General features: G+C 59.3%; 1 protein-coding gene across 2 annotated transcripts in view; it reads left to right on the top strand.

Annotated features, from left to right (window-relative positions):
- The window catches only part of SNX8 (sorting nexin 8), a 41,126-nt gene extending 19,981 nt beyond the window's left edge, over nt 1-21,145 (top strand). For both annotated transcript variants that reach the window (XM_060077980.1, XM_060077981.1), the window contains exons 2-11: nt 1,452-1,642; nt 4,484-4,601; nt 6,416-6,537; nt 8,917-8,997; nt 9,906-10,066; nt 10,697-10,829; nt 14,316-14,384; nt 15,318-15,467; nt 15,756-15,905; nt 18,302-21,145. In XM_060077980.1, coding sequence (XP_059933963.1) covers nt 1,452-1,642; nt 4,484-4,601; nt 6,416-6,537; nt 8,917-8,997; nt 9,906-10,066; nt 10,697-10,829; nt 14,316-14,384; nt 15,318-15,467; nt 15,756-15,905; nt 18,302-18,412 — 1,286 coding nt within the window. In that variant the 3' untranslated portion in view covers nt 18,413-21,145. The remainder of the gene's footprint in view (nt 1-1,451; nt 1,643-4,483; nt 4,602-6,415; nt 6,538-8,916; nt 8,998-9,905; nt 10,067-10,696; nt 10,830-14,315; nt 14,385-15,317; nt 15,468-15,755; nt 15,906-18,301) is intronic.
- The last annotated feature ends 112 nt before the right edge of the window (nt 21,146-21,257 follow it).

The following is a 21,257-nucleotide window of genomic DNA, read 5'->3' on the forward strand; positions in this document are numbered from 1 at the left end:
AAAAATAAAGAAAATACAAGTACAGTTGCTAATACCTTCTTCCTGCTCTTGGTGGATTGTTGCGACCTTGGGATATATGCCCTCACTTGAGAGCAGCCTCCTTTAGAGCACATGACATGTAGTGTTGTTTTTTTTTTTGGCTGCGTTGGGTCTTCATTACTGTGTGTGGGCTTTCTCTAGTTGCGGCGAGCCAGGGCTACTCTTTGTTGTGAAGCACAGAGCTCTAGGCACGTGGGCTTCAGTAGTTGTGGCACATGGGCTCAGTAGTTCTGGCTCAGGGGCTCTAGAGCTCAGGCTAAGTAGTTGTGGCACATGGACTTAGTTGCTCCGTGGCATGTGGGATCTTCCTGGACTGGGGCTCGAACCCATGTCCCCTGCACTGGCAGGCAGATTCTTAACCACTGAGCCACCAGGGAAGCCCGACATTTAGTTTTTGTATGGAGTTTTGAGGCCCTTGGGGATTCCCAGATACAAGTTAAGCCCTTGTTTATTTTCTTAATCTTTAAGGTCAGTTCAAGGCAGCTATATTTTAAATCCTAAAATGCTGAGTGATTTCACAGATGAAAATAATCTGGTCATTAATTCTGTATTAGAATGTAAACCAGAATCTTGCACTGAAGAATTACTTTAAGAAGTAAATCATAAAAAGTGATACAATGACCTTGTAGAAAATTGAGACGGTGGAGAAGTGGGATCTACCCTTTGTTGTATTTGTTTATAGCAGTGGTGCTTGGAATGAGACCTTCTTCCCCCAAGGGATGCCTTAAACTTCTTCTTTTTTTAACTGAAAAGAACCTTTTTTTCTTTAAAGTTCTAAACTCTTCTCTGTACTAAAAACCAAGCTGACCTTTTAACGGGATTTCTTTGCTTGTTGGCAGGTTGTTAGATATAAAATCTCTGATTTGTCTTTCCCTGTCCTGTGAATGATACGTGGGTGACTTCTTGTGTCTAAGGAAGCTGAAGTTTTAGGGCTTAATGCTTTGATTTGTGTGAGCAGGAACTCTAGCTCAAGCAAGCATGCAGGTTGTTACACATTAGAATGATTGTGGTGTCAGGAACGCAGTGTGCTCTGATTCTGGAAATGCAGGAAATGTAGAAGATCGTGTGGCCCATTTCTCTGTTTTAACCCTTTTCTTGACTCTGGAGAAAAGGAGGACTCTATTTTTGCACGTAACTTGTAAATATTTCACTTCTTTTTCTCTGCCCAAGTTGAAAACTAGACTTGCCCGGTCCTGGCCATGTGGGCGTGTTGCTGATTCATGGCGTGGTGGTTTATGTGAGAGGAGGACGTGGCCCTGAGTGGACCCCCCAGCCTGAATGGATGAGCGTCACCGGGGCCAGGATGGGGTTTGGCTGGGTGACGTGGCCGGAGTCCACGTGCTGAGCCAGCAGGCGGTGTCTGAGGGGCGGCCTCCCTGTCTGAGCAGCTGCGCTCACCTTGTCTCCTGCAGACTCACCAGCGCCCCAGGTCAGCGAGCCGAGGGCCCCGGACTCCAGTCGGATGCAGATGCCGCCGGGGAACCCACTCCTGTTGTCCCTCACGCTGCAGGAGCTGCTGGCCAGGGACGCCGTGCAGGTGGAGCTCATCCCCGAGAAGAAGGGCCTCTTCCTCAAGCACGTGGAGTATGAGGTTTCCAGCCAGGTACCTGCGGCACGCGGTGCGGGGCGGAGGTGGTGGGAGGGGGAGGGCCGCCGGGAAGACCCACAGCGGCGGGCGGGCCCCCCAGCATGCTTGTCTCTGCGGCCGCCCCCCAGCGGCCCTGCCCGCCCTCGCCGCCAGAGCTCTGGGATCCTGCCTCAAGACGGTCAGGCCCTGGAGTGCAAGCCCTGGACGGGCCAGCCTGGGGCGGTCCTGCGGTGCTGGGACGTCCCCGAGGGTGAGAGCGTGGACCCCACAGAATGTGGGCTCCACACCCCGAGTCCAGTGTGCGGGGCTCATCCCCCAGATGGTGCTGCCATCCCTGTTAGGGGCAACCCTGAAATCAGAGTTCATCGCTGCCAGATGCCTGGCCCCGGGGTTGGCCGGGCGCATAGAACCCTGTGGCGTTTGCAGCGTTTACCTTTGTGTCCGTTCGCCTGTTACCTTGGTGCAGTCAGGATACGTTCTGATGGGAGCTTTTATTCTTTATCCCGGGGGTTAAGTCATCGGCGAACCGAGAGCACCGTGTGTGCGGCGGGTGCTGCCCCCGCCACGGAGAGCTGCCCGGGTCACAGGCTCAGGAAGCAGCACTGCAGGGCTTGGGCTGGGAAAGCATCACGACGGTCACCGCAGGGAGAAAGGTGCGTGTCCAGAACCCGGGAGCCGTTCCCCGTTGCGGACGCTGTTTGCCGTGTTCTGTGAGCATCAACAATCACAGCATTTTTGTTTTGTTGTAGTTTTTTTTTTTTTCTTTCCTGGTACGCGGGCCTCTCACTGCTGCGGCCTCTCCCGTGGCGGAGCACAGGCTCCGGACGCGCAGGCTCAGTGGCCATGGCTCACGGGCCCAGCCGCTCCGCGGCACGTGGGATCTTCCCGGACCAGGGCACGAACCCGTGTCCCCTGCGTGGGTAGGCGGACCCTCCACCACTGCGCCACCAGGGAAGCCAGGTTTCGTTGTGTTTTAAAGGCAGGATGACAGAAGTCTGGGAGTTAACTTCGCTCTGACACTGGTCAGTGTCGCTGCCAAGGGGGAGAGCAGAGGTCAGAGGGGGAAGGAGGCCCTCGTGTGTTTCGGGGACAGCGTTGCCGTCTGGCATTGCTGCGGTCTGGCCTCCTCGGCCGTGGTGAGGATGGAGGCTCCGGCACCTCCTCCGGGGCCTCGTCGCCCATGGGCCGGGCGTCCCGCACGTGTGACAAGCTGCTCTCCTGTGAGAGTGGCCTTATCTTCTGTCTCGTTAAACTGCCTGCTCCTGAAGTAAACTGATGACCTCGTAACGAACGTTTTTAGAAGGAGGCCGCTTTGCCCAGGTCACCTCCTGAAACGTGCGTGGAGGGGTCAGCCCGCTAATGTTAGGACCGCGGGGGTGGCTCCTGGGCCGTGGGGCTCCTCGGGCTGTGCCCCCTGCTTTCGTGCTTGCTGTTAGGGGCACCCCTGAAATCAGAGTTCATTGATGCCAGACGCCTGGCCGCAGGTGCGGACGTGGCACGATGCCCGCCAGAGGTGGACACACGTGGCTTCATACTTGTCCTTTGTGTAGTATATTTAGCTTTTTTTATAGACTTTGTTTTTTGGGGGGTGTTCTTAGTTTCACAGCAATATTGAGCTGAAGGAACAGATTTCCCACCTTCCCCTCCCCCACTGTCACCCCCCTGCCAGGCGGTGCATTTGTTACAGGTGATGAACCTGCACAGACACGTCCTTGTCACCCAGAGTCCACAGTTGACATGACGGGTCACTCTTGTTGTTGTACGTCCTCTGGGTTCAGTCCACCGCTGTAGAACCACACAGTGTGGCTTCACTGCCCTAAGCGTCCCCTGTGCTCCGCCCCCTTCACCCCTCTCCCACCTCCACCCAGACACCACTGATCTTTCACTGTCTCCGTAGCTTTGCTTTTTCCTGAGTGTCATGTCATTGGAGCCACACAGTATGTCACCATCTCAGACTGGCTTTTTCCAGTCGGTGATGTTAATTACTAACTAGTGTAACACAGTTAATTTCAGAGATCGCTGTTCATGCTGGTTCTCGTGAGAGCCCTTATATTCGACTCCAGTGAGGCCGCTCTCTGGACGGGATGCTAATCCTGCGGAACCTGCAGGTTTATCAAAGGCGGGCTCAGGGTGGACTCTGTCGGCAGTTTCGTCTGAGTTGCACGTCTGCCGTGTTTCAGTCTTCGTGTTCAGCGTTTGGTCTGCGTTTAGGCAGTTGGGTCTGTTTCAGGAGGTGCAGTGCTGCTTGTGTTAGCACGGTTTGAAAGTGTATGTTGAGGGGCTTCCCTGGTGGCGCAGTGGCTGAGGGTCCGCCTGCCGATGCAGGGGACACGGGTTCGTGTCCCAGTCCGGGAAGATCCCACATGCCGCGGAGCGGCTGGGCCCGTGAGCCATGGCCACTGAGCCTGCGCGTCTGGAGCCTGTGCTCCGCAATGGGAGAGGCCACAACAGTGAGGCCCGCGTACCACAAAAAAAAAAAAAGAAAAGAAAAAAAGAAAAAAAAGAAAGTGTATGTTGAGGACATACCCTCAAAGGTATTCCCATGTGATACCTAAGGGGAGGAGGGATGCTGCCATATAGGTGAAAACTCCTGTAAGGAGACTCTTCTTGTTCAGAAGATCCAGAATAATAGACGGTTAATTAAATACACAGTTAGAGCTATGCAGTGTTTAAAAGTTGTATTTCCATCCATCAAGGACATAGACGATTTCTCCTTCTGGTAAAGGCCTGGTGAGAGAAGGTGAGGAGTTTAGTCCTATTATTTCCACAGGTTTTATTTAGTGGTGGAAGGGAAAGGTAAGGGGAAACTGTGAAGTGTGAGGGTTTCTACTGAGCTCCGAACCTCTTTTCTTGCAGCGCTTCAAGTCCTGCGTGTATCGACGGTACAATGACTTCGTGGTCTTCCACGAGATGCTGCTGCAGAAGTTCCCGTACCGCATGGTGCCGGCCCTCCCGCCCAAGAGGATGCTGGGAGGTAAAGCTGGGTTTGCTGGCGGCCGGGGGGCGTAGGGGGGTGGGGTCCCCCCGCCCTGTGCTGAGGTCCTGGCTCCGTGATGGACGCCCCTCTCCACTCGTGGCCCATCTTCCTCTGGCCCTCTGCCCAGCAGGGATGGGACGGTAGCAGGGCTGTGGTGCAGCACCAGCCCCTGGGGAATCTGGGCACAGCTGTGGCTTAGAGCCCAGGTCTGGTAGGGACGGTGACATCACCTGGCGCCCTCAGCTACGTGAGCCTCCTGCCTGATAGCTGACACGTAGGGAAGTACCCCGTTCTGCAAGGGAGAAGGAGTGTACCCCAGTTCTCCTTCCCAGAGGACAGAGGCCAGGCGTCCGGCGGCTCCTGAGTGGGGGACCAGGAGCGCTGTTTGTTTTGCCGGCGCTAGGAGAGCGGTGGGCACCACCATAGTGTAACGTGCTCTGCGAGAGAACAGAAGTGAACGTCAGCCCAGTGACCTAACCTGCATCTCAAAGGAGATGAAAACAATAGGAGGTGGCTATCTCATCTTCATGCTTCCCCGGCGATTACCTGGGGCTAGGTGAGGGATCACAGGTGTCCCCGTGCCCCCTGCACTGGCCTGTCTGTCCCAGGGTTCCAGAGAGCGGGAGTCAGCTGAGGCCTCCTCTCAGGTCTCACTGATCTTCACCCACAGCCCTTTTCTCAGATTCTAGATGAAACCTGATCTAAAGGCAAGTACCCAAAGCCGGCCATTGATTTCCTGCCGTTTTCCATGTCCTAAAGTGCTGCTTTCACTGGTCACTGACTAGATCAGAACCTGATAATGTCATTTTCTTCTTGCCCCAACTGAGCACGTGGAACAAATACTATCACGTGGAAGGGGAAGGATGCTGAGGGCAGGAGTTGGGAACACTTAGGGAGTAAGGTGGACGCTCAGTGAAATCCAGGCAGCAAGGTTGATTGGGTGTGGGTGGGACTTGGAACCTGGAAACTGTCCTGCAATGCTTGGTCGTGTGACTCAGCCTTAGTGAAAACGTAGCCATCAGCGGACGGGGTCCTGGTGGCCTTGAGGGGGGAGATCCTCTTCCAGCTTTTTTTCAATAATTTAAAAATAATACTTTAAATACCATTTTTATTTGTGGTTGGATTTAAATACTCCCAGTGCATCATTGTACACTTTTACTTTTTTTGCCCTTGGAGTGAAAATACATAACCCAAACGAAAGCAGTTCACAACTGGAGAGCGAGTAATAAGTGATGTGAACAGGAAAACTGGGTCAAATTAATATATGAGTTTAGGGGCTTCCCTCGTGGCGCAGTGGTTGGGAGTCCGCCTGCCGATGCAGGGGACACGGGTTCGTGCCCCGGTCCGGGAAGGTCCCACATGCCGCGGAGCGGCTGGGCCCGTGAGCCGTGGCCGCTGAGCCTGCGCGTCCGGAGCCTGTGCTCCGCAACGGGAGAGGCCACAACAGTGAGAGGCCCGCGTACCGCAAAAAAAAAAAAAAAAGTATATATATATATGAGTTTAGGAAAACCCATTTGTTCATAGACAGCAGCATCAGAAAGGGATCACAGTGCGGGATCCAATGCCATCGAGTAAAACCAGCGGGCTGTGTGCTTTTCCTCAGCAGATCCCGGACCGGGTGTGTCCGTAGGCAGCAGGGCGCGGAGCTGGGGGTCTGGTGCGCCTTCTGCAGCCTGTGGTCTGTGCCCAGTGCCCCCGGCTGGCCCTGTGGCTTGGAGAGCTCTCCGTGTGGGAGGCGTCGGGCACCAAGAGTGAGGTCGCGGGGGCTCGCGCCCCAGGCACTGTGTGGTCACCCCGTGTTCTGTGTCCAGCTGACAGGGAATTCATTGAGGCCCGGAGGAGAGCGCTGAAGCGCTTCATCAACCTGGTGGCCCGGCACCCGCCCTTCTCCGAGGACGTTGTTCTCAAGCTGTTCCTGTCCTTCAGTGGCCCCGTGAGTACCTGCCGCCCAGCTGTCTGCGTGCTGGGGCCTGAGGCTCCCCGGGTCTTACTTTCATTCTTTTTTTTTTTGGCCGTGCCGCGCGGCTTGTGGGATCCTAGTTCCCCGACCAGGGGTCAGACCCAGGCCCACTCAGTCCCACTTATTTTCATTCTTAAATTTGCTTTTGTTTCGTCCTCTCCCCTTAATCCCCTTGTTTGGGTGCCATGACAGAATCTATTTACATGGGACAAACACAGATATGACTTATATTCTCCCAAGGTAACAGGTTGAGTATGATTCTAAGGGGCATCCTGGTTCCGACTTCGCAGGGTTTTGTGTGGAAGGGGTGGCTTTTCAGCACAGTCTCTGAGGGTTTGAAGCTGATACACAGGAGCCTCTGTGGTTTGGAGGGTTGACAGACAGGCTAGTGACTCCAGATGTGAATGAGCATTTACTTAAAAAAGGAAGGCTGGGGACTTCCCTGGTCCAGTGGGTGAGTCTCCGCCCTTCCACTGCAAGGAGCGCAGGTTCCGTCCCTGGTCGGGGAACCAGGATCCTGTAGGCTGTGCGGTGTGGCCAATATAAAATAATAAAACAGAAGGAAGGCTGGTTTGGACTCAGTGCTACGGGGAGCACCCGCTGAGTCTCCCCGGCCGACCTGCAGGGTGGACGTGTGTCCTGGGAAGTTAGCTCTGTGTGGGCCTTGATTCTGGTGCGACGTTGGAGCGGCAGTATCCTTCTCCAGGCTGCCGTCAGGCCGTCCTGGTCCGTCAGGATGCCGAGGCACAGCCCGGCGAGGCACCGCCTGGACAGCCCCGTGCACCCAGGGCTGAGCTCTTCGGAGGCGCAGAGGCTTCCCCAAGGGACCCTCTCCTTGTTGGGGTGGGCGGAGGGGGCTCCAGTGAGGATGCCCCATACGGCCTGCAGTGCGACAGACGTGCCCTCACCGGCCGCGGGAAGATGCGGGCGCAGAGACACAGAGGTGGATTCCACACAAGCCTGGCCGCCTCCTTTACCTCTCTCTCCCTGGAGGCCAAAGGGGCCTTTGACCCCTAGAGACGCTGTGGCCTTTCCCTCTGCGGTGCCCGGGGGGCCTGTCGGTCTGCCCCTTTTATGGGACCCGTTCCAGACATCCAGGAATGCATGCTGTGGCCTTCTGCCCTTGAGCTGGGAGGGTGGGTCTTTCGAACCCTGGGGCTGGACAGGCTTCTGTAGCACTGGGATCTTTACCACAGCAGAGGGACGTGCTGGGACGAGGGCACCACGCTCAGCTTGAGGCAGAGGGAGGGGGGCGGGAGGGCGAGCTCCTGCGGAAGCCGGGCGGCGTCGGGCTCCAGCGGCCCCGGCTGCCCTCACACACGCCTGTCCCTGGGCCTCCCAGCACCATTTGCTTCTTGGTAAAATGAGGGAACTGGGACACATGCTCTTCAGGGCATCTCTGAAATGTGACGATTCCTTCACCCACACACAGCTGCGCGTTAGGGTCTCTGCCTGTATCTTCCGTGGCTCTTTGTGGGGCTCGTCTTAAGGCTCGGCTTTGCCAGGGAGCCTCCCGTCAGAGGGCAGAGCTCAGAGCCGGGGCTCGGGACCCCAATGCTGCCCTTTCTCTGCCGCCAGCTCTCCCAGGACTCTGGGGGCCCTGACCCCATGGGTCTGATCATAGGAAGGGAGGAGACTTCAGTCCCTGTGTCTGTGCCCCACGTGGGACCTTCCAGCATCTAGTGACTCCGACGTCTGTCCCAAGTACTCATGTCCCTGGTCTGGAGGTGGAGTTTCCGTCTTTCTGGAGAGAGAGCTCCACTCCAGAGCTGGAGTTCGCAGTCCTGTCACGAGGTCGGGCTTTCCTGCCTCTGGAAGACGGACCACCCCAAAGGTTAAGGCCAATGAGAAAAAAATGGAACAGGAGACAGGAAGAGATTACAGAATACTTAACGTTAAAGCAAACACATGGAGGGCTTCCCTGGTGGTGCAGTGGTTACGAATCCGCCTGCCAATGCAGGGGACACGGGTTCAAGCCCTGGCCCGGGAAGATCTCACATGCCGCGGAGCAGGTAAGCCGGAGCGCCACAACTGCTGAGCCTGTGCTCTAGAGCCCGTGAGCCACAACTACTGAGACCACGAGCCACAACTGCTGAAGCCCGTGCACCTAGAGCCCGTGCTCCGCAACAAGAAAAGCCACTACAATGAGAAGCCCGCGCACCACGACAAAGAGTAGCCCCCGCTCGCTGCAGTTAGAGAAAGCCCGCGTGCAGCAGTGAAGACCCAACGCAGCCCCCCCCCCCAAAAAAAAGGCCAACACGTGGAGACCCTGCTTTCTGGTGGCTCAGTTGGTCTCGTGCTTCTGGTTCTGTGGCTGGTTGAGGGTCAAGTGTTTCTCTCTCGCTTTTGCAGGATGTGCAGAACAAGTTAAAGGAATCCGCTCAGTGTGTGGGAGACGAGTTCATGAACTGTAAGCTGGCTGCTCGGGCCAAGGTACTGTTTTGATTTTGATGATCCCTTCCCCCAGAGCGGTAATCGTGTGAATAGTTAGTGATGTTTGTTTTGCCTCTGCTGTGAGCCAGACGTCGTGCTAAGATGGGTTGCGTGGTTTTCTCCCTTGACCCTTGTTTCAGTTGATCTGAAACCCAGCGGGTGTCGTGCCCGTTTTACAGATGAGGAAACAGAGAGAGAGGCTGCCATTTGCAAGGTCCCAAGCGCCTAGGCTGAAGGGCCCAGGTGTGACTGAGCGTCTCCGACCACAGGGCCCACCGGCCCCTCGTGCCATGTCCTCAGGTGTTTTGTGATTCAGATGCATGGATGCTTGGCCATCAGCTTTTTGGATTTCAGGGGATTGATGCATTGGTTTATTTTTAAATTTAGTTAATCTGGTCTCTTTCTCCAAAGGATGAAAGTAGCTATTTGGTAGCTTTGTTTTTGTTATTTCTTCTTAAACTACTTCTCCATACCAAAATACAGACTCTGTTACCTTCATTTTATTTCCTAAGCCTTTTGTTTTCTAAGCATTGTGTAGTTAACGTTAGTTAATATTAATAGGTAGTTAATATTGAAGCTGGTGACGAGTTACCCTTCGGGAATAAATGAGGAAATACAGAGGCCTGGGCCTCGTGCAGAGTCAGGTTCACGATGACCGCAGGTTCATCGTGTCGAGCTTGCAGATCGTACTTTTTGTGGTGTGCGTGTAGTGCCGGTTTCTGTGTCTCCTCTGGACAAGAAGAGGGGTCCAGGGCGGGCGCTGGAGAAAGACGTGGGCTCCTGGGCTGGGCGCTGTGTGACCTGGCCTGGGGGTCTGGGCTCATTTACCTGCCCGGCCTCCTCTCCTGCTGCTCGTCTTTTCTGGAAGGGTTTCACGTCTGGTGATGCCCAGTCTCCTCCCCCCTCAGGACTTCCTCCCAGCCGACATCCAGACTCAGTTCGCCATCAGCCGGGAGCTGATCCGCAACATCTACAACAGCTTTCACAAGCTCCGCGACAGGGCCGAGCGGATGGTGTCGCGGGCCATCGACAATGCTGCTGACCTCCTCATATTTGGGAGGGAGCTGAGGCAGGTGACCCTGGTGGGCTCCACGAGGTCCGTTTTGCGGGGCGGGGTCTTTATTTAGCCTTTGGTGGCGGGCTTGGAGCAGAAAGCGTGTTTACCGTAATGGCTCTCGTTCTGACTCCTCCTACCCCAGAGGGGAAGGAAAGGGCTGGGGAGACGAGATCGCATTTAGAGGAAAGAAGAGAGGTGGAGAGCGTGGGCAGAGCATCGGGGTTCCCAAACGTAGGGGCTTCCCCCGTTGTCAGGATCAGGCCTGAGACAAGGTTCATCTGATCCGGGAAGGGCCGTGCCGGGCTGGTCACGCTTCCTCTCCTCTGGAGGAGGGGCCGGGCCTTGAGCCAGGACGCTGCCCTCTGCAGCGGTCCCCCAAACTGCGTGCCTCAACCCTGTCGTGCACACGTTCCCTCGGGGTCTCACTGACAGTTGGTTCCAGGTCTTGGTGGATCGAGATCCTACCTTTCTGACAGACTCCTGGGGCTCCTGCTCTTCCAGTAGCAGGGATCTCGGTTGGGAGATGTGCAGGGCGGCCACCTTGGGGTGGTGTGCTGTTGGGCAGAGGGGGGCGTCGGGTGGGCTGCCCGCCCAGCTTCCAGGCCTGAGTGTCTCTACCCCTGTGTGTTTCCTCCTCCTCAGTGCTTTAGGGTCTGACACGACCCCGCTCCCCTCCTGGGCCACTCTGAACAGTAGCACGTGGGGGTCCCTCAAACAGGCGCTGAAAGGCCTGTCCGTTGAATTTGCACTGCTCGCTGACAAGGCTGCACAGCAGGTGAGTGGGTTTGTTCTCCGAGGTGCTTGTTTCGGAGAACGCTCTATGCCGTGGTGTGTGGGAGCATCTCCTTCTGAGATGGACGTCACAGTTCTGAGTCTCGAGTGAGTGGGCAGCAGTTCTCAGGTCGGGAGGGCACATCCCCATCTGTTCCGGGTGGCTCCCTGTGAGTCCTTTACGCTCTTGAGAGGGTTGCTGATGATGTGGACAAATGAGATCTGACCTTGCTGAGATTAGAAGATGTGCTGTGTCCCTGGAGATGTAATCTTGCAACTTCCCAGGGTGTTCCGGGTGGACCCAGGTTGCTCCCATGGTGCTGTCGTAGCCAAGCAGCCTTTGGCCACTTGAAAGCTCATCAGAACAACCAAGCTCCCAGCACCCCCAGAGAATCCCTCTATGTCTCGCCCTAGACACCCAGTTTACCTCAGGAAATGCTTCTGCTCTATGGGCAGGTGGTGTTTGTGGAAATCTGCAAAGAGTCTTGTAGTCGTTGGGGGTTAATTTGCAGATACAGTGTTTACCATCAGCGGGAAATGTTCATCTGGGTGCTTTTATGCTATAAAACTGTTACATAATTTTGAGGGTGAGAGTTTGCTTCCTAGTGCTTGGGGAAATGGGCTTTAGGCTGCTGGTAGCTGGTTTTAAATGCATTAAAATGGAGGCCTTGCTACCCAGCTGAGGCTCAAAGCTCCTTAGTAGCGAGTCACGGAACCACAGCAATGGGTGGGTCTGGGGGGTTGTCAGGCTCCAGGTGGGGCGCTCAGGTGCCAGGACAGCTCTAAGTGATGAAAAGGGAATCTGACCACATTCCTGGTGTGGAAAGTGCTGGGTGTTATTCCCCTGTGGTCCCCGTGCCTGAGTGTGTCTTTCAGACACTGAGCGTCACTTGGAATTGGCACGGGGCCCAGCCCATCTCCAGGTGAGAGGAGCCCACGTTTCCATGGCGGGCGGGGTGGGGTTGGGACCAGGAACGTGGTATCAGAGGACTGGCTGGGTAGAGAGGCAGGCGAGCGCAGGCAGCCTGCTTCGTGCTGGCCTGTGTCTTGCGCTGGGGCCTCGCTCGGGCTGCTTTGCTCCCTGGGAATTTTTCTCTGTGATGAGAAACAAGGGAGCTGGCCTAGATCATTAACAGCTTTTTGTTTAACCCTTGGCCCTGTACTCAGAGCTCAGTTTGTACAGCATACAAACGAAGCTGTTCTGTGGCCGGGACCCAGGCCCTGGGCCCACAGCTCCCTCTTGGACAGGTAACCTGGAGGGGGTGCACAGAGCATGGGGGAGCCCCAACTCGATCATTTCCAGCATCTTTTCTGATTCAGATTTGGATGCTGCTTCTGCCCTGCAGAGGGGGGCGGGCGTCAGGTTTCCGATGTGGTGCAGTTGGAAGCTCCCCCCGCCTCCGGGGCTCCTCACAGATGCTGCTCTGCAGTGTCGTGTCTGCGCGGTGCTGTGCCTGAACGTCCCTCATTGCTCTTGGTGGTTTCTATGTTGAAGTGAAATCAATACAGTTTTTTTGTGTGTGTGCGGTACACGGGCCTCTCACTGCTGTGGCCTCTCCCGTTGCGGAGCACAGGCTCCGGACGCGCAGGCTCAGCGGCCATGGCTCACGGGCCCAGCCGCTCCACAGCATGTGGGATCCTCCCGGACCGGGGCACGAACCCGCATCCCCTGCATCGGCAGGCGGACTCTCAACCACTGCGCCACCAGGGAAGCCCCCCATCAATACAGTTTTAACACGAAACTGGACCAAATGTCCTGTCAGGACTTTCATCCGTCAGAGCTAGGGTTCCACTTCACTCTTGCTGTGCAAGTGAAGATATCTGAGGGCTAGTTCTAAATTCTGTTTTTATGTATCACGGTTTTATTCTCCCCAGACCTGTTAGGAGACCTGATAACTATGTCCCAGCCAGACAAGCGAGACTCACAGTGGGGCTGTTTCTTCCTCGGTGCCAGGGCGTGTGCTTTCTGTAGAGGCACACGCGCTGGTGGTTTAGGGTCTTGCACAGCATCAGAGCAGAAATGGGACTTGGGAGCAAATGACACACGCAGGAGTCCCCCCCCCCGCTACACACTCGGGGAGGAACCTCTGTTCTCCTGTGTCCCCTGCCCAGTCAGGAGGGACAGGGCACCTGTGGCCATCTGGTATTTCCCTTTCTGAGTTGAAAAAACCTGCAACATGCCTGTTACTTTCCTGTCACCTTACTGGCTAGAAACTTGACTGTGGGTGCGGGATTGAATGGCTGGGAACCTCTAGGCTCAGCGGGCCCGAGGGCCCAGGGTCCCCTGAGTTGGTGCCGGAGCTTGGGTGGAAGCCCCCGGCTCCCATCCAGCGCTTGTGTCCCCAGCGGCCTTGGACTTCTCTTCGTTTCTTCTGCCTGCTCCCTCCTCATACCGAGTCTGATGTGCGGTTTATGGGGTGAACTTTTCATTCTCTGCCATGGCTGGAGCTCTAGAGGTTTTAGAAGGGGCTTGGTTTCCTGGAGGAGCCGGTGCTGCACTTGGGAGAGGGGCTCAGCAAACACCTGGGAGAGGGGCTCAGCACACCTGGAGGAGGGACGTGACGCATATTGGTGGCTGAGGGAGGTGAGGGTGCGAGAGCCCCCAGCACATGTGGCTGGGACCACAAAACTAGCATGGGGGGCTCCCTGGAAACCACCGTAGCCTGACCGTTGCTGTGGCGACGGGGGGAGGGTGCGTGGTGGCCTGCAGGTCCATGTTTGCCGTTCCTGGAGCAGGAGGTGGAGAGACCGCGCTTCTCCCTCGTGCTGCCCTCCCTCGTCTCCAGGCACCAACTTGGAGCCGGGAGCAGCCCAGCCCAGGGCTTTGGCACCGACTCCTCCTGCCTGGAGCGGCCCCGAGCATCGGTGCCCGTTGGCCATGTGGATGTGGCTCGTCCGTGCGAGCGGCGCTGGGCTACACGCCTGGCGGGTGCGGTGGGTGACTCCGGGAGCGGGGCTTCACCCTGTCGTTACCAGGACACCCAGTCAGCAAACAGCCCCCTCCCATGACTCCGCGGGGCTCCCCGCATCAACCTCGGTGCAGAGGCGTGTGCGGGGTCCGCCCCCCCCCCCACGCCCAAATCTTCAGATTCAGTCCCGCAGCTGCAGAACCTCCCCTCGGCCCCTCGCAGGCCGTGCTTCTCTCCCTTTCGTTGAAACCGATTCCCCTTGTCCCCGGTGCATCCCTCCCACTTGCTCCCCCGTTTAAACCCAGCTCCACTGTCTGCAGGCGGCCAGGCTGCTGGGTTACGGGTAGGGAGGCGAGCAGGACGCGAGGTGGGCACAGGGCACCCGGCCCTCGTTCTTGTGCACCTGCTGGTTCCGAGGCTTTGGCCTCACGTCGGCGGGCTGTCATGTGGACGGGGCCCCCTGCACAGCTGGTCCACAGTTCTGGGGGCCGAGCCGGCCTAGGCCTGCGGTGGGTGTGCGCCCCTGGCTCTGGGTCCTGTGTGCTCGGTCGGTGTTGGCCCACCTGCCCCGTGTTTTCCAGGGCAAACAGGAGGAGAACGACGTGGTGGAGAAACTGAACCTCTTCCTGGATTTGCTCCAGTCCTATAAAGTGAGTCTCGGCTGCTGCTTGGTCAGAGACAGAGCTGTTGAGAAGGCTGCTGTGACCTTTCAAGGGTGTGGCTCTGGGGGACATGGAAAAAGAGCCTGAAGCCAGGGCTGCGGGGTGCGGATGGGCCTCCTGCAGGCTTCCCGGGGGAGGGGGTTGTGCGCCCTGCAGGGTGCTGTGGGCAGGCCTCTGGCTTCCCCGATGTGAGAGCGAGGGGTGCGTGTGCGTGAGTGTGTATGTGTGTGAGTGTGAGTGTGACTGCTATTGCTCTCTATAAACACACGAGGGGCTGGCCAGTGGGAGCCGCCTCTTCTAGGGTGTGGAGGTTCTGGGACGTCAGGCCTCAGCTCGGGGCAGGGGCGGCTTTCCAACCATCGGTGGCGGGATGGATCGCCTGTGAGCCCTGAGGATGCTTTGTGCTGAGCTCAGGGGGGAGCTGGCCCAGCGCCGGTGGGGACGGTTCTAGAAGGGGTTCCTCTACTGGGTGGGATAGCAGCCAGTGGCCTCTGAAGTTGCAGCCCTATGATTCCGTGGCTAGTATTCCCACAGGAATTGTGATCGGGGTTACCTTAGGGCCCCAGGGAAAGGCCAGTGCATCGTCCTTTAGGAGACTGATCTTGCTGCTGGAGGGACAGTGGCTTTCTAGAAGTTGCTCAGCAGTACGTGTGAGGTCCAGGGCTGTCCCCGCTCTGCACTGCTCATTTCCCCGTGGGTTTCTGGCTCTGCTGATGTGCACCGCGACCCCCTCACGGCTCACCCCGGGTGGCTCAGCTGGATGCTCCCTTCCACGAACACCGAGAGTGGAGTGAGCGGGGTGCCTGCGAGCTGTTTCTAAGCAGGAAAAGCCGTCCTCGCCTCCAGGCGTGGGGGCCGCGTGCAGCGGGTGCCGCCTGTGCCTCCCGCCTCCTGGGCTGACGTGCCACCTCCTCCTGGCAGGACCTCTGTGAGCGGCACGAGAAGGGCGTGCTGCACAAGCACCAGCGGGCGCTGCACAAGTACAGCCTGATGAAGAGGCAGATGATGAGCGCCGCCGTGCAAGACCGCGAGCCCGAGTCTGTGGAGCAGCTGGAGTCCCGCATTGTGGAGGTGGGCCGGGCGGCCCGGGCCTGCCTGCGGGGCAGTGGGCGGGCCTTGGGGCACCTTCCCACACCTGCCGCCGCCGGGCCCCGGGCCGTCCTCCCCGGCTTCCTGTGGTTGGCTCCCTGAGCTGCTGGGATGCTGACGCGCGAGCGCCGGCTGACGGAGCCGGTGTGACCGATGCGTTGCACGGAGGGGGGGCCTGGCCCTGGGCTCAGGAGGGGCGGGGTGTGGGCCCTGGCGCTCCTGCTTCCCCCCGTGTGCCGGGCCAGTCGCAAGGGGCTCTCTGCTCTGCAGCAGGAGAACGTGATCCAGACGATGGAGCTTCGCAACTACTTCTCCCTGTACTGCCTGCACCAGGAGACGCAGCTGGTCCACGTCTACCTGCCCCTTACCTCCCACATCCTCGGGGCCTTCGTCAGCTCCCAGATCCAAGGGCACAAGGAGGTGGGTCCCCCCCACACCCCTGCCGTCTGGGCCAGCGCCCTTCTTCCTGCAGTAGCCCGTCCTGCAGGTCTGGCAGCCCCGCGGCTGACCTTGAAGAGTTACTTGGGAAGTGAGTGCAGCGGGGGAGCTAGGACTTGGAACCGTTCCCGTGCGAATCTGCTCGTCCCATTGTAGCTGATGATGCTCCCGACGTTGTCCTTGTGGCCCCCCGGGGGGCCGGGTGGTGGGAGAGCAGAGCAGGACCGTCAAGGAGGAATTTCTTCGCTTCTGGCCGAGTTCCAGACAGAGGTCACAGGCGAAGCACATGGAATCCCCAGGAATGAGAGCAGACAGCGGGTGTCAGTGCAAGGAGGTGCAGGCGGACCGCAGATAGGGTGTTTCTCTGAAGACCCTGCTGAGCCCTTGAGAAGCGCCGTGACGGGCCGGGGACCCTGCGGACCGCGCCGACAGCCTGTGTCAGCCACATAGCGCTAGCTTGGTTTTTGGCTCTTTGCCCGCTGCCCCCAGGTACAGCGTGGGATGTGTGTGCGGCCAGGGCTGAAGGGACGCTTGGAAGGTCCCTGCCCGGTTCTGCGTTCGCTGGCCTTCTAGTAGCCGACGCCCTCCTTCTCCCTGACGCCCTCCACCCTGGGCTCCTTCTTGGCTCTGGGGGCGCCGGCACCTCCTGTGAGGGACACACCTGCCGGGCGCTGTGTCTAGCTCTTGGATACGCAGGTGGGGGGCGGGGAGGTAGTTTAGGCTCAGACTCTCTGAACCTCACATCCTGGCTGTCTCAGCTTCCAGGTCTGCACCAGTCCTGAGCTCTGAACGGCCTTGGCTGTGTTGTTTAACCTCTGCGCCAGTTTCCCTACCTGAAAAGTGGCATAGAATATAACCCTTACAGCCTTCCGAGACCGGCTCGGGGATTTGGTGGAAATGGGCCATTTGGTCGTTGTTCCGTGCCAGGTCCTGTGGCCGTGCTGGGTACACACCTGCCCCACAGCCATCCCTGACACCAAAGGAGTGGGAGATCCCAACAGGTCGGCCAGCTGGAGGGCACGGGTCCCACGCGGGGCCCCGGGGGTGGGCCGGGGTGCAGTCTGGGAAGCTGGCGACCCTGCCCGGAGGGCCAGGGAGGCTTTTGTGAGCAGCCCGTGGAGGGAGCTCAGACCTGTAGTTCGGAAAGGTGCCGGGTGGCAGCTGGGTGTGCGGATTCAGGGGTAGAAGACACGAGATGGTGCATCCAGGCGGGAGGTGGCTGGGCCAGAGCCGTCTGGAGCCAGTGCTGGAGCCGCCTGGAGGGTGTGGTCAGCGTGTGGGTCAGTGTACACATCCCTCTCAGACTTGCTTTCAGAACCGCTGGGCCCAGGACTCAAGGGTCTGTGCTTTCAGTGGGACGCCAGGGGAGTCGGGCACGAGTGAGAAATGTTGCCCGTCTGAGACAGAAGTTCCTTGACTTTCTCTCAGTGCCTTGGTGACTTTTCACAGCAGCCCGAGGCCGAAGTACCTTTTTAATGGTTCTGTTTCTTACGTTGTTAGCTCCAGACAGCGTCAGAGCAGTGGTCCACGTAGCCTGTGACAAATGCTGAGTTTCCCTTGAGCGTTTCTCATAGTTCGTGGTGCCCCTGGAATTCGCTGGGGTGCCCAGGGTGCCCTCGGGCACAAGTGTGGGAACTGCAGGTGTGGCCAAGGCAGCAGCAGCGCTGGGGGAGGTAGGGCTGTACGCTGGTGATCCTCAAGGGCAGGTCCGGGCGGCCGGTGGGGACATTTCCTGACGTGATCCTGGATTTCTCTGCTGTGGGTGGCCCGTGAGTGCCCCGGTCTCGAAACGTGGGGACTAGGCTCTGCTCCAGCCGCGTGTTCCCAGGGCCACGCTGCTTCCTGTTGTGACGCGAGCCCCGCTGCCCCAGTGCTGGTCTCGGACACGGGCCTCGCTGCTCAGCCTGCTTCCGCGCAGACGCCTGGGGCCGGGAGCTGTGGTGGCGGTCGCCCTGCTCTTGCTTTGCCTGTGTCTGTGTTCCTCTGGTGGACGTTGTCTTGGCCTCTGAGCCGCCCAGAAGGCCGGCACCTGCAGACCTATCAGAGGGAGCAACCCAGTGATGACGTTTCTTACGTCGAGCAGACCTGTGCCTTTCTGTCCCCGTGCAAGGGCGGTGGCACCGGCCACCGTGACCTCTGGTTACAGGTCGCCCTTACCTGGGCTGGTCTGTGGAGGGGTCTTCGGCGCGCTGGGCCGCGATGCGGGTGGGCAGGCCGGCCCGCCCCCAGTCTGGGAGCTCTGGGGGAGGCGACACGTGCGCTGGCCTGGCTGCCCGGGCGTCTCCTCTCTCCGTGGGCGTTCTGGGAGGAGGCAGCTGGCGCGTCAGGCTGCGGGCAGCTGCCATTTCCTCACCCCGCCCTGCCCCTTCCTCCTCCAGATGAGCAAGGTGTGGAACGACCTGCAGCCCAAGCTACAGTGTCTCTTCGCTGGACCGCACGGCGCCCCAAGCGCATCGAGGTCCCCGCACGACGGCCTGTCTCCTCACTAGTGCCGGGAGGACGTGGGCGGCAGCCCCGGCGTCCTCACTAAAACTTCTTTCCCAATGGTGTGTTCCTGTTTGATTCCCTGCACGTGGCGGCTGCCCCGACCCCGAGGGGGCCCAGCGTTGGGCTGCAGCCCCTTGTGGAAGCGCTGATGCCCGGGCAGGGTGGGGCCAGGTCCCGGTGGCCGTGGTTCCCCTCCCCTCGCGGGGAGCAAGGCCGAGGACACGTGCTAGGCCGCCGGGCGTCCACAGAAGCTGCGGCCACACGGGGTCTGTCCCGGTTGCCCTCGACCCTGCCCGGCCCTCCCGACGCGCACCGTGGCCCGTCAGTCTGGTGGCGACAGTGTTGAGAGTCCCTGGACTGGTTCTCTGCCAGGACCCACAGAGGGCGAGCCGGCAGGGATGGCTTGCACACGGCAGACCGTGCAGGGGGGCGTGTGCCTGGGCCCGCGTGCTACAACAGTCGGGAGGGTTCTGGAATAGCTGAGCGGAGAGACGGGGGCAGGACCGTCCCTGCGGCCGGCGTGCTGCCGTCGGACGGCGGTGGCCGTGTCCGACACGGAACTGGCCGGCGAGACCTTCCGCTGCGGCCCGCAGACAGCCCTGGCCGTGCGAGTGGGGGCCCGTGGGTCCCTGGGCCCAAACTGTGAGTGAGCCCTGGCGGCCCTGGTGTCTGTGTCCCTCCTTCCACGGCACGCACACGTGTGCACGCTCACACCGTGACCCTGTCGTGTGCCCGGTGGTCTGAGGTGTGGAGGACAAAGCGGGGACCGAAGCGTCTGGAGGTCTGTGAGCCGACGCTTCCGCCGTCTGTCCAGGTGCAGGCGGCTGCCTGTCTGTTCTTGGGAGGCCACACCGTGAACGTCGAGGCTGGCAGGGCAGTGGGCTCTGCGGGGGGACCTGTGTCGCTCTGGTAACCCTCTGTTATACCAGCTTCGCTTATTCGGGGCAGCAGGAACCTCCCTCCAGCCTCCCTGCCACACTTGCCGGCCCAGAGCCTGCTCCGAGGGGGCGGCCGTCTGGAGCCGTGTGGGCTTACGTCCGCCTGGGGCCTGGGTGTGTCCTGCCCTGAATCCCTGTTGTGTAAGTGTCCCCCGTCCTTCACGGTTCTCACCGGCTTGGGAGGGCGTTGGAAGAGGTCGACTGCACCGGAGGGTCTCTCAGATCCCTGCCTTCCTGCAACATGTGCCTGGTTCTGGGGTTTGCCCTCGGTGTGAGGCACGCACGTGGGACCCAGAGGCTCTGGGTGGCAGGCAGGCTTCCCTGGTGAGCTGACACATGCCACAGTCTAGGGCAAAGTGAGTGTGCCCACCGGGGCCTGGGCCCACCCACACGTGGATTCTGCCTGTGCCAGCAAAGCCACAGGTGTGCGGGGAGGCCAGCTATACCCCACCCCGCTGGAGCCCCACGGCAGCCAACGTGTGCCTTCCTGTGCCGGGCTGGCCAGTCTCCTGGAGGATGAGGGGAGGGGTGGTGTGCCCCCGGAGCCTGGCCAACAGGGGCCGTCTGTGCCATTTGACCCTTTCTGGGCTGTTTCTGCGTTTTGATCCCTCTGTGTAGAAACGGGTTCCCAACCACTTTGAGTGGCTCTGTGCCGCCCTGCAGGCTGGTCCCCGGGTGCTGTGTACACTTGAACCGCAGAGCGTGACCACAGGCCTCTGCTGTCCTGGCCCCGCGGTGGTGGCTGCTCACCCCCGAGGTCTGTCTGGGTGGAGGGACGTGAGGCCACGGGACAGCGGAGGGCGGGGGAGACGCCCTGGCCGCGTGGTGGGTGGTGGTGCAGCGGCACGGAGGGTGGGGAGCGTCTTCCCGGTCAGGTTGAGGCTTGCCCTCCCCACGCGGGTCACCAGGGAGAGCTCTGACACCAAGGACGTCAGATGCCCTTTCCAGGAGAGAACCCGCCGGGACTGGCGCCTGCGTGGAAACCAGAAGCACGTTCTTGGTGGGAGGCCTGGCCTCGCTCTTCCTGAGAGGCTCACCTGCAGGGCACTTCCTGGTCCACCCGCGCCCCCCACCCCAGGTTCTGGAAAGGGGTCAGCGGGAAGATGCTGGAGTGACCGTGTCCCCCTCGTGTGGCAGCTGGGGGCGCAGAGGCACCTTTTCCACAAAGCTCCCCGTCCGCCCTCCACCCGGGCGGCCGCTGGGTTCCCAGGCTCGGCGGGCAGGGTTTTCTGCTGTGTTTGCTCGGGGAGGGGGAGGAGAGGCTGCTCCAGCTCCAAGGTGGGCCCCGCACACCTCTGCGTCCAAGCGTTCCTCACGCCCGGGAGAGCCCGGTCACAGCCCCGTGAAAGGACGTCCGGTTCCGTTTTCCCGATGGGAGCCCTTCGGCCGCTCCCGTCCCGTTAGGGCTGAGTGCGGCTCACCACTGCCTTAGCCTGGCCCAAGGCGTGTGCCTTCAGGCCACGTCCCTCCAGCTTGTGTCCAGGTGACTCGGTGGTGACCCACAGCGACGTTCCAGTCAGTGGGCGAAGACGCAGAGTGGGGAGGAGGGGGGACGTGGCCAAGGCAGGCTGCCCTGGGGACGCGGGGCTCGGGCTGCCGGAGGTCAGGACGGTTCTGTATCTGAGGGCTTTCCTCTTGCTTTGCGTTGAGTCTGGTTATGTATGAAGCACTTTATACGGCTGCAGGGATCAATGACCATCACACCCAGTTAACTGGAATTGTTTACAAATGAGCTACATTCCGAGATTTTTATCACTGAACTTACATGAACAACAATCATTAAATGTGTTTATAAAAGTTGGGTCAAGTTGTGAAGTTTTTGTGTGAGTGGTTGGTACCCCCCGCCCCCTCCCCAGGGTCAGAAACCAGGACAAGAGCAGCCTGTCTTGGGGGAGGGAGGGCGACCAGG

Source organism: Mesoplodon densirostris, chromosome 16 (genome assembly GCF_025265405.1).
Source record: "Mesoplodon densirostris isolate mMesDen1 chromosome 16, mMesDen1 primary haplotype, whole genome shotgun sequence".
NCBI classification, from domain to species: domain Eukaryota; kingdom Metazoa; phylum Chordata; class Mammalia; order Artiodactyla; family Ziphiidae; genus Mesoplodon; species Mesoplodon densirostris.